Below are 12,018 nucleotides of genomic sequence, written 5' to 3'. Positions count from 1 at the left end.
GGTTCCCAGGAGACCTTCTTGTGGCCTTCCAGTATCTGAAGGGGGCTACAAGAAAGCTGGGGAGGGACTTTTGAGGGTGTCAGGGAGTGATAGGACTGGGGGGAATGGAGCAAAACTAGGAATGGGGAGATTCAGATTGGATGTTAGGAAGAAATTCTTCCCCATGAGGGTGGTGAGACACTGGAACAGGTTGCCCAGGGAGGTGGTGGAAGTCCCAACCCTGGAAGCTTTTAAGGCCAGGCTGGATGTGGCAAAAGCAACCTGATGTAGTGTGAGGTGTCCCTGCCTATGGCAGGGGGGTTGGAACTGGATGATCCTTGAGGTCCCTTCCAACTGTAAGAATTCTATGATTCTATGAGAGAGATCCAAGAGAGAAATATATATGCAATGTTTATTATGTGAGCCAGATACAGCTACCCCTTCCACTATAGGTATAATTTATTATAGATACTGTGATGTTGTTAGGGTTTGAAGGGGGAACTTCAGCCTAGATCCTGACTGCAAAGACTGAAAGTAAAATAAATTACCATTGGAGGAAAAGAAAAATAATGCTAAGGTTTATAGAATTCATTGCTAATGGGATATAGAGCAGAGGCAGAAACAGTTCTTGCTCTGTTTTCTTCTTCTGTTTCTTCTGCTTCCAGCTTCTCTCCTTGTGGCCTTGCCAGGGGATCTCTCTTTTGACTACTGTGGGGTAACAGGAAGGGAGGGTGGAGGTGCCTGGGGGAGAAAGTGAACAGGTCCCATGGATCCATCCAGGGGTGTCTGAGGAGTTTCTGTGTTGTTTATAAATTGTAAATATCTCTCTATTGTACATCTACTGCATATTTTGTACATGTTCAGAGCATTTCATATTTCTAGAGTTTAGTTTGCTTGTAAATAGAGCTTCATTTGTTTCCATTCCAAACTGAGCTGGTCTGGTGATTTTATTTTTTGGGGTGGGGTAGTTTCTCCAAATTAGTTGGGTGGCAATTTCAACCCACCACAGATGTATATACTCATCTCAGTTGCCACAAAATCTTTTCTTTCAGTGCCAGGGAAAGTCCGGAGTCCTGGAAGTTGACTTAATCCCATGGCACCATTACAACAACGTAAGTGCCAATCTGAAAATCTTGAAACTCCATGGATATAATGAGAGAAGGAGGAGTCATGAGTCAATAAAGTGTCTATCAACATTTTCCATTGAGGATGTGTCTTAATTTCATTACAGTCAGTTGACTGGAGCCCTGCCTTTCTCCAACACACAGCACCCACAGAGAATGCAGTCAAACGCAGCCTTCTCCCCCTGAAATTTTGTACCCCCAAATCTCACACTAACCTCTGTCTTACATTAGTGAAGTGAGACTTATACCTGTTTCTGGGTTTACAGGTAGTTTTAAGCAAGTACACACTTTTTTGTTTGGTTGGTTTTGTTTGTTTTGTTTTTCTAAACCTTTAAAGTTTGTTTAACTGTTGAATAGAATATTTACTAACAAAACTCTATTTTTTTGTCCTTATAGTGTTTGTATGAATATATGGCTTTCCACTATTACCCTTTTTTTTTCCTGATGAATAAATAGTTTAGAGACACACTAGTAGAACAGTGGCATAAAGACACAAAGGCAAAGTATGTTTTCTTATCTGCATTGTGGTATTATCTAACAAAATGGAATGAAACTCGTTTGTGGATACAAGATTGCATCTTAGTGTAGGTTTTCTTAATCATAGAATTGTTAGGGTTGGACTTGTCATAGTCTGAGAGGTGAATATTAGCCATGTAATAATATGTGCAGAAACCCTGGATCCTGATGTTGGAGAGCGCCACCAGCATCTCACTCTAATATAAATTCTTTCTGCAGGCACTGTGACATCAGTGGAGAGGGTATTGGTTTATATGGGCAAACCTATTATTAGAACTGGTCTCTTTTACCTTTCTCTTTAAACACAACTACTTTATATGTACACATTAAATACAAGTATTTATTTGGGGTTTTCTAGCAGTAGGTACTGTACAATCCTTACTGGCTCCTAAAGCCACTGGTAAAACACAACCTTGAGTCCTGTGTCCAGTTCTGGGCTCCTCAATTTAAGAAGGACACTGAGATACTTGAACATGTCCAGAGAAGGGCAACAAGGCTGGGGAGGGGTCTGGAGCACAGCCCTGTGAGGAGAGGCTGAGGGAGCTGGGGGTGTTTAGCCTGGAGAAGAGGAGGCTCAGGGGAGACCTCATTGCTGTCTACAACTACCTGAAGGGAGGTTGTAGCCAGGTGGGGGTTGGTCTCTTCTCCCAGGCAACCAGCAGCAGAACAAGAGGACACAGTCTCAGGCTGCATCAAGGGACGTTAAAGCTCGAGGTAAGGAGAAAGTTTTTCCTAGAAAGAGTAATTGGCCACTGGAATGTGCTGCCCAGGGAGGTGGTGGAGTCGCTGTCCCTGAAGGTGTTAAAAAAAAGCTTGGCTGTGGCACGTGGAGCAATGCTTTAGTTGTCAGGAGGCGTTAGGTATTAGGTAATAGGTTGGACTTGATGATCCCTTTCTGCCAGCAGCTTTCCAGCCACACTGCCCCAAGCCCAGAGCATTGCTTGGGGTTGTTGTGCCCCAAGTGCAGGACCTGGCACTTGGCCTTATTGAGGCTCCTCCTGTTAACGTTGGCCATGGATCCAATCTACCCAAGTCCCTCTGCAGAGCCTCCCTGCCCTGGTGCAGATCAACACTGACACCTGACTTGCTGTCATCTGTGAGCTGACTGCTGACACACTCTGTGTCTTCATTAATGCCATCAATAAAGATGTTAAACAGAAGTGGTCCCAACACTAAACCCTGAGGAACACCACTTGTGACTGGCTGCCAGCTGGATTTAACTCCATTGACCACCACTCTTTGGGCCTGTTCATCCAGCCAGTGCTTTATCCAGCAGAGCATTGCTCATCCAAGCCACGAGCAGCCCTATATGAGTCATACCTGCTAGGCTAACCTGCCTGAGCTACTCTTATGGTTAAAACCATATGGTATAAACATCATCACTGCAACTGCCTGACAGCTGAAAAGATGAGTGGGGTATTAGAGTTGGATATCTGGGAGTTATTCAGCTGCCTGCATCAATAAAATCTTGCAATTAGTCACCACATCATGGCTGTTCCTCTGTCCTCTACAGGTAGTCACAAAAGACAAGTGAAAAAGTAGATACATTGAGTCTAATCATCTGTTTCATAAAGCCACACAAATTTATCCTCTTATTGAAACCAAGAGGAGTTTTAAAAACATTTTTCCAGCAAGGACTGGATTACAAATACCTCTCATAAGGGCCCTCTAAAAAAACTTTAAATTACATTATTTTTGAAAACTTTCCTATTGGTAGCAATAAAAGTAACTAATGAACATTCTGTAGGATATTTCATGTATAATTGCTTGCTTAGATGGGAAAAAACCATAAGGCACCAACCCTACGGTCCTAGCCCTTAACCCTAATCCAAACCATAATACCTAATCTAAACCTAATCCTAACTCCTAAACATAACCATAAAATTAACCCTAACCTCTAACCCTGACCCTAACCATAAACCTTAACTCCTACCCCTAAACTATAACCCCTAAAACTAACCCTAACCATAAGGCCTTTCACATAGGCTACTATCAGGATGTATTGGAGATCAGCATGCAACACCACACTCAGACTTGAACTCTGATAAGAAGTATCTAGAATGCTCCCAGAATCACAGCTCAAATTTCTGTAATTTGCTGTAATTATTATTATTTTAATACTCCAATTCCAATCACAGTAGCAGCTGTTTTGCCATGAGTATACCTGGTAGAAATTAATAATCTAGAGCACCCCTGGCATCAATCTTCAGAAGAAAATGCGAAATTGCCCACAGCAAAGACTCAGTCATGCTACAAAAATTCACTACCAAGAATTTCACTCTAGGAATGAATAAAACAACACAGAGGGTGTAACCTGCAAATGATAGACATACAACTGTCCTGAGATCAGAGTAACAGAGAAATGAGCACACCTTGGTAACAGTGAAAACGTGACTACTGGGATACAGAAACTCAACACTGTACACTTGCAGCCCAGAGAGCCAACCAGATCCAGGGCTGCAACAAGAGAAGTGTGACTAGCAGGGCAAGGAAGGTGATTCTCCTCCTCTGCTCCACTCTGTTGAGACCCCACCTGGAGTACTGTGTCCAGTTCTGGAGCCTCTATTACAAGAAGGATCTGGAGGTGCTGGAAGGTGTCCAGAGAAGGGCCACCAGGATGAGCAGAGGGCTGGAGCTGCTCTGCTATGAGGACAGACTGACAGAGTTGGGGTTGTTCAGTCTGGAGAAGAGAAGGCTCCCAGGAGACCTTCTTGTGGCCTTCCAGTATCTGAAGGGGGCTACAAGAAAGCTGGGGAGGGACTTTTGATGGTGTCAGAGAGTGATAGGACTGGGGGTGGGAATGGTGCAAAACTAGAAATGGATAGATTCAAATTGCATGTTAGGAAGAAATTCTTCCCCATGAGGGTAGTGAGACACTGGCACAGGTTGCCCAGAGAGGTGGTGGAAGCCTCATCCCTGGAGGTTTTTGCAGCCAGGCTGGACGTGGCTGTGAGCAACCTGATGTAGTGTGAGGTGTCCCTGGCCATGGCAGGGGGGGTTGGAACTGGATGATCCTTGTGGTGCCTTCCAACCCTGACAGTTCTGTGATTCTGTGAAGTAGAATATCCAAACCTAATAATTTTTGTCTCCCAATTTTGCTGCTTGGCTCTCTTTTGCTCTTGTCTTTCCACTATGACAGGTGAGGTGGGGCAGGTGAAAGCATAGCGGCTGCGCCGAGGGTCTGGCCGGGGGCACCCCGAGTCCGACGACAGCGAGTCAACGAATGGCAGCCGACTGCAGAGGGCAGAACACTCCGAACCCCTGACCGGGGCTGCACCTCACGGAGCCCGCGGCCCGCCCCCGACGCCTCAGCGTAGTGACGCTGCGCGGGCGGTGGAGCCTCCGCCACGGCCCCGAGCGCAGGCGCAAGGTGCTGCTGAGCGCGGCGGCCATGCTGTTACGCCACAGCGCCGCCGCCAATGGGAGGGCGAGGCGCAGGGTTTTGAACGCGGGGAGGAGCGGCACTAACTGCCCCGTCGCGCTTGTGGAGGTCCTGCTGCCCGTGGTACTGAGCGCGCCCGGGGGACGCTGCCCGTAGGCCAGCCGGGGCCGCACGGCGGGCGGCAGGAGAGAGCTGACGGTAGCTGCTGGGCTCTGGGGAGTGCGGGATTGCCGCGGTCTGCGGCTCGGGCAGCGGCGGCAGTGCGTGGCGAGTGACGGGCGGTGTTTACTGCCTTCAGAGGAGGTAGGACTGAGCGATGGGTGGGTGGCATGGAGGCCTTCAGTGTTCGGGAAGCCGACGGCCCGCTTCGGACACACGTACGGGGTGCAGGGAAATCTTATAGATATATTTAAATAGCGAAAGGGACCTACAGGAAGGCTGCTTAGGGAGGATTGTCGTAATAGAATGAGGAACAATGGTTTCAGACTGGAAGAGGGTAGATTTAACCTGGACGTTAGGCGGAAGCTCTTCACGGTGAGGATGGTAAGCTATTGGAACAGGTTGCCCAGGGAGACAATTTTATACAGAAACTCTGGTGTCTCGTATATATCCCTCATCCCTGAAGAAACTGAGGATCAGACTTGATGTGGCCCTGGGCAGCCTGATCTAGTTGGAGGTGTCCCTGCTCCCTACACACGGGGGTTGGCCAAGATGACCTTTGAGGGTCCCTTTCAACCTGATGCAGACTGTGAATCCGTGAATTGTGCAGCGCTTCTTACCCCCCTCCCCTGACCTGCAGGAGCGATCTGAGTGTTCAGAGGCCTCAGCCTGGTCTGTGCTGCGGTCACTGCACGTTGCAGCTCCGATGATTGGTTGTACTGACAGCAGCCACACTGCAGAAATCGGCTTGAAAATAACCATAAGCAGCCTGTCTTTTCAAGAAAGATCTTGAGTTGTTTGAACGTGGCCAGAGAAGAGCAACAAAGCTGGTGAGGAAGTCTGGAGCACAAGCCCTATGAGGAGAGGCTGAGGGAGCTGGAGAAAAGGAGGCTCAGGGGAGACCCCATTGCTGTCTACAACTACCTGAAGGGAGGTTGTAGCCAGGTGGGGGTTGGTCTCTTCTCCCAGGCAACCAGCACCAGAACAAGAGGACACAGTCTCAAGCTGTGCAGGGGGAAGTTTAGGCTTGATTTTAGAAAGAAGCTCTTCACAGAAAGAGAGATTGGCCATTGGAATGTGCTGCCCAGGGAGGTGGTGGGGTCAACATCCTGGAGGTGTTTAAGAAAAGACTGGGTGAGGCACTTGGTGCCATGGTCTGGTTGATTAGTTAGGCTTGGGTGATCAGTTGGACTTGATCTCTGAGGTCTCTTCCAGCCTGGTTGATTCTGTGATTCATAGTTGTGTGTCTCTTCTCTGTATGTGTATGCAACTTAAAATGCAATCAGCTTTACTCTTGCTTCTCTATTCCATTCTTTTTGGCATTGGGAAGCATTATGTGCCATCAGCTTAATGACTTCTTCACCTTTTATATTTCCAAAGGTAGAAGATGGCTGAACACTTGAAAAAGCGTTTCAAAGACAGTCTGAGTGATATAAAAGAACGAATGAAAGAGAAAAGAAATCAGAAATGGTCACGGTTGGGTAAAATTAGCCAGATGTCCACTATGAAGTCCAAAATACCAAGTAAGATGCTTACATATCTTAATAGCTTTCTGAACCTTTTATGTTTTTCAAACCAAGATGAAATACTTACTGCTCTATTGCAGCCAACAGCTCCAAGAAAATGAAGAGTATCCAAGCAAATAACAGAGCTCTAGCTCTGGCTTTGCAAGAAGAAAAGCTCAAACTGAAGGATGCCCAGGCTATTATCCTTCATTTAAAGAAAGACTATCAAGTTCTGAAGGTTCAGATGTTTGATTTGCAACGAAATCTTAAGCTCAAGCAAGCACAGGGACTTGAGGTATTTTTTTTAATAGCCTTAATATTTTGTGAAGCTGAGCATCAGAATCTGTACCAATGTAGTTATATTTATGGTCTTAAATGTTTCTTAAAAACTCAGATCAGTATCAGTCAAAAAAGCATGGATTTTTTTCATAGTTTCACCTATTCTGGTAATTAATTTATTTTTTCCCATGGCTATTCTTTCCTCTTTAATTGAAATCTGTCTTCTGTGAATTTTTTTTTTTTTTGTCAGAGTTGAACAAACCTGATATGGGTATCTTCATGATTTAGTCATCTCTTAACACTGATAAGAAGTTACTACTGTTGATACTAGAGCATGGCAGTAAAAGTATAATTTTTGTTCTTTTGTCCCTTAGAATCAGCTGTCAGCCTTGAATGAAATAATTTCAAAAGTTTCGCAGAACTTACTGGACTCAATTTATCTCCTTGGCCCAGCAAAGGATTTGTGTTCCATAGGTGTAGTAAGTATCTTTTTCTCTTGAGCAGTAGGATTTGTTATTTTTTTTTTCCTCCTTGCACCTTCCAGCACAGGTGCATGGTTTTGAGGTCTGAGTTTTAGTTTGGAGGTACAAGTAGTCCCACAGTTTCCAGTCTGACATGAGGCTGTGAGAGTGTGTAGTGGATTATTAGTGGGACTGAGGCTCTGCTATGAGGTGGTAAGGGCACCCTGATTTTCTGTGGTTGTGTCTTGTTCGCTTTTCTATCCTCATAGTTCCCCTCTCCACTAGTTGTTGGGCTGGTGATGAATGTGCTGACTTGTAGGAACTGAGTATGTGAGATCCCACAAGCACTTTGTGTTTGCCAACCAGAAAGAAAAAGAGTCAAGGGCTGTATTGCATAACTTGAGTAACTTGGTGGTTGTGTACAATGTGTGTATTGGTGTGAACTTGTTGCAGCTGTCTAGTCACAGCAAGATTTGTTTTGTTGGCAGAATCAGAGAATATGTTCATCCCTTCCTGAAAAAAGTTCCAGCGTTGCAGGACAAATACATTCAGTGTAAGTATTTTTTAATACTTACATTTGAAAATTCTGTTTGCATTAAGTTTTTAATTTTCTGACTGGAAAAAGGGGGAAAAAATCCAATGTGATGAAGTAGTTCATTGTCATAAAATACATTGCTCTGCAGTAAATATTGTTTAAAATTTGTTATTTTCTCTAGAGATTCTCTACAGTATGCTGATGGAGGTGGTCAAGTCCTTCAACATGGGATGGAGACTGATAGTGATAGAAATGAGCTGGCTCAGTCTCTGGCAGGGTTCTGTGAGGAATCAGACAATGCCATTTGCTTAATCACAGGTAACTAAGTCAAAGTGTTCTTTTCTGCTTGGCTCTGAGTCAGAGGGGAAAAAAGATGTTAGTATGTGTTTAAAAGGTAACTACTGGTTTTGAAGTAACTGTCAAGTAATTTTTCACTTATCATAAAGGTTAAATACTACATTGGCAACTGGTAAACTTTTTGAATGAAGATGCCTAGCAAAATGGGAGAGGAATTTGAAAATGCTTCATCTTCTATATACTACAGTGTAATCTCATTATCTATTAAAGAGCAAAGTCGTCTTTAGTAATGCGTTATCCTTTATGAAGTCAATAATTTTTAACAAAGCAAAATACTGAGAAAAATAAATGACATGTTGATAACCTCTCCAAAGAAAACAGTTTAGAGGAAAATCTTAAAACAGTTAAGCATTACCACATTGTGTCTGGAAAATGTGTTAAATGGATCTCACCCTTAAAAATCTGTAGAGAAAATCCTAAGCCACCAGTGTGCACTTGCAGCCCAGAAAGCCAACCAGATCCAGGGCTGCATCAAGTGAAGCATAGGCAGCAGGGTGAAGGAGGTCATTCTCCCCCTCTACTCCACTCTGGTGAGACCCCACCTGGAGTACTGCATCCAGTTCTGGAGCCTCTATTATAAGAAGGATCTGGAGGTGCTGGAAGGTGTCCAGTGAAGGACCACCAGGATGATCAGAGGGCTGCAGCTCCTCTGCTATGGGGACAGACTGAGAGAGTTGGGGCTGTTCAGTCTGGATAAGAGAAGGCTCCCAGGAGACCTTCTTGTGGCCTTCCAGAATCTGAAAGGGGCTCCAAGAAAGCTGGGGAGGGACTTTTGAGGGTGTCAGGGAGTGATAGGACTGGGGGGGATGGAGCAAAACTAGAAGTGGGTAGATTCAGATTGGATGTTAGGAAGAAATTCTTCCCCATGAGAGTGGTGAGACACCGGAACAGGTTTCTGAGGGAGGTGGTGGAAGCCCCAACCCTGGAGGCTTTTAAGGCCAGGCTGGATGTGGCTCTGAGCAATGTGATGTAGTATGATGTGTCCCTGCCCATGGCGGTGGGGGTGGAACTAGGTGATCCTGGAGGTGCCTTCCAACCCTGACAATTCTATGATTCCAAGAAAAGTCTTAATTTTTTTACAGATTCAGAATTTGCACAAAACCTTAACAGGTTGTTACTATTCAGCTTTAACATGATTTTTCTTGTCTTCACTTATAATGGCGACCATCTGATTTTCCTCTGTACCACTCAGAGTCAGAGCTGGAGAACATTTCTTCCAGTGGAGAGGATGGGTTCAGTAACGTGTTACCGAAAAGTGTGTCCACCAGGCGTCACTTCCCAAAGATGAGAAATCATTATGAACTCCTCACTGGTGTCTTGGCCCTTTCAGAAGCACCAGATTCAACAGAAGAGCCTTCTAAACACAATGAAATTAGACTTGAGGAAAAGCTAGAGAAGTGCAGTGTGGAAAACATAAACTCGGGTATTTCTCTGTTGAATGAACACAAGGTAGGCTCAGAGCTGGTTTTGAGGCGAAGACGTTCTGAAACTCCACAGCTCAACTTAAAAAGCAATTCAGGTCTTAAACAACGCGAGTGTAAAAGCAGAGAAGACTCTCAGATAAGGAAAGACAAGCCTCAGGAGGAAAGACTGGAGCAGCCTAAAAATACTTCCAGACAAAGACCCAAGAAAAGACAGAGTAAAGAGACTTCTAAAGAAAAGTCAGGTTCCTTGGGAGGCTCCAGTGACGCTTACGACTTCCATTTTGAAGAGTGTGTCCATGTTACACCTTTCCGACAAAATAAAGGCAAGGACACAGATACTGCTGTGGAAGACAGAGGAGACTTGGCTGAACCTAACACCAGTGAGGCAAGTGATATTGAAGAAGATTCAGATGATAGCCTATATGAGCCTTACAGGAGTAAATCAAAGAAGAGGAAAAGTTCAGTGGGCAAGAAAGATGCATCACCAATCCACCCAAGGCCGAGGTCTAAAAGGTGTTTGGCACAGCGTGAGATGAAACTCAATAATGAGAAAGAAACTGACAGCAGCAACTCAAGTGACAAGGATATTAGTAAGTGTAGAAAGTGCTCTGGAATTGGTTTGGTTTTTCTCCCTTGAGAGATAACACTGTTTAGTCTTTTTTTAATACATATATTTATATATATATATATATGTATATGTGTGTATGTATATGTATATATCTTTATATATGTATATATCTTTTATATATATATATATATATATATATATATATAAATACAAACAGAATAATGTTACCAAAATCACTAGATTTCTTTTCCTGCCTGCTTTTTTCCTCAGCAGAAATTGGAATGAAAGACAAGGTTTAAGAAATTAGTCAACAATTAAATAATACTGCATTTTAGATGTGTTTAGTGATGTATTAAAGCTGGGAAAAAAAGAGGAGAAGAGTATAAATGGAGAGAAGTAAAATAACAAATTGGACTGCCTGGTACTGCTTAGTGTTAATTTTTCCTGAATATGTTTTTGTTTTGGTTTTTGGGTTTTTTTGGTTTTTTTATGTATTCTTAAGTGAAAAGATTTAATTTTTCCTGATTTTTTTGATTCTTTTATATATTCTTAAGTGGAAAGATGAAGGTAATAGTTATAGCTGAGAGGAACTTTAGTCTATTACGTTCATTGACGTTCTCTTTTAAGCTGGCCTGCCTGAATTTTCGTAAGTGTGCCAAATTTCTTCCCAGGGCAGCCTCCTGAGCCTTCTCGTGGTCATCTTTGTGATGTTACCAATACCACTTCGTTGCTCCCTGGCACTGGGAGTGCAACTCCTGCGCCGGAAGGTGAAGGACTACGATCTCCAAAACGCAAGCGAAGCTGTACTCTTACTGTGAACTATAAAGAGCCAAGTATTGCAGGGTAGGTGTCCTACTTTCCAGTCTGATTATAAAGGTCATAATATTTTATCACATGGAGGATTTGAGGGAATTATTGTGGTAGTTTTAGGCACAGATCTCGAACAGAAAGTGATAGAATGTAAATAAATTGCCATTGGATGTAAAAAGGAGATAAGGTCTTAATAATCCCATTGGGCTGATAACTAACATCAAGTTAGTTTTGTAAACAAACTCTCTCTTTTTGACTTGCTCTGGCATATACTAGCTGGTGCTTCTGATAGCTTGCTGACCTTGGCTGTGTTCCTTTGTTGTGGCTAAGTACTAACAAGCTACTCTTTGCTTTTCTTTCCCTTGTCCAGTGTACAGAGTGGGGAGGGGGGAAGCTGTTGGTAACCCCCTTGTTTTGTCCAGGGGGGTTCTTGTGTTGCTTGTAAATTGTAGATATATGTAACTGTTGTATATTTTCTACGTATTCATTGCATTCCATATTTCTAGACTGTAGTTTCCTTGTAAATAGAGCTTCATTTGCTTCCATCTGAGCTAGTTTGGCAATTTTATGTTGGGGGGTAATTTCAACCCACCATAATTATTTAAATATTGGAAGGAAGCTCTTAAAACATTCAGCATTAGTTAATACAAGAGAGTTCATGTGAAATTTAACTTGCTAGCTGTTAAGTCATGTTTTAAGTGACTTGTTTTGTTTTTCTTCTGGTGTGTTGTTTTTTTTTTTTAACAGGAAACTCAGGAGAGGAGATCCATTTACAGATACAAATTTCCTGAGTTCTCCAATTTTCAAGCAGAAAAAAGATGCAAAACGCTCTTCTCTGAGGAAAGGATCCTTGTCAAAATACAACGAGAAGTTCGTCGGCTGTCGCTGACCCCTAGTCACGATCCCCAAACCATTAGCC

At 43.6% G+C, this 12,018-nt stretch overlaps 1 protein-coding gene across 1 annotated transcript; it reads left to right on the top strand.

The window, feature by feature from the left end:
* The first annotated feature begins 6,547 nt into the window (after positions 1 to 6,547).
* On the top strand, positions 6,548 to 11,988 carry SGO1 (shugoshin 1). Its single transcript, XM_054384843.1, has 8 exons — positions 6,548 to 6,683; positions 6,767 to 6,960; positions 7,319 to 7,423; positions 7,894 to 7,958; positions 8,122 to 8,258; positions 9,454 to 10,311; positions 10,961 to 11,132; positions 11,847 to 11,988. The coding sequence occupies exons 1-8, from the start codon at positions 6,548 to 6,550 to the stop codon at positions 11,986 to 11,988; spliced, it is 1,809 nt and encodes a 602-aa protein (XP_054240818.1).
* Positions 11,989 to 12,018: the final 30 nt, after the last annotated feature.

The sequence above is a fragment of the Indicator indicator genome, chromosome 11 (assembly GCF_027791375.1).
Source record: "Indicator indicator isolate 239-I01 chromosome 11, UM_Iind_1.1, whole genome shotgun sequence".
Taxonomy (NCBI): domain Eukaryota; kingdom Metazoa; phylum Chordata; class Aves; order Piciformes; family Indicatoridae; genus Indicator; species Indicator indicator.
The sequence above is the reverse complement of the archived record's forward strand: the minus strand, read 5'-3'. Positions and strand labels throughout refer to the sequence as shown.

What these genes read in the sequence shown, in the direction of transcription:
- SGO1 (XM_054384843.1), top strand. Translation starts at nt 6,548, where the DNA reads ATGGCTGAACACTTGAAAAAGCGTTTCAAAGACAGTCTGAGTGATATA. An exon ending in TATGAAGTCCAAAATACCAA is followed by an intron (nt 6,684 to 6,766) that starts GTAAGATGCTTA and finishes GCTCTATTGCAG; the next exon opens with CCAACAGCTCCAAGAAAATG. An exon ending in ATTTGTGTTCCATAGGTGTA is followed by an intron (nt 7,424 to 7,893) that starts GTAAGTATCTTT and finishes TTTTGTTGGCAG; the next exon opens with AATCAGAGAATATGTTCATC.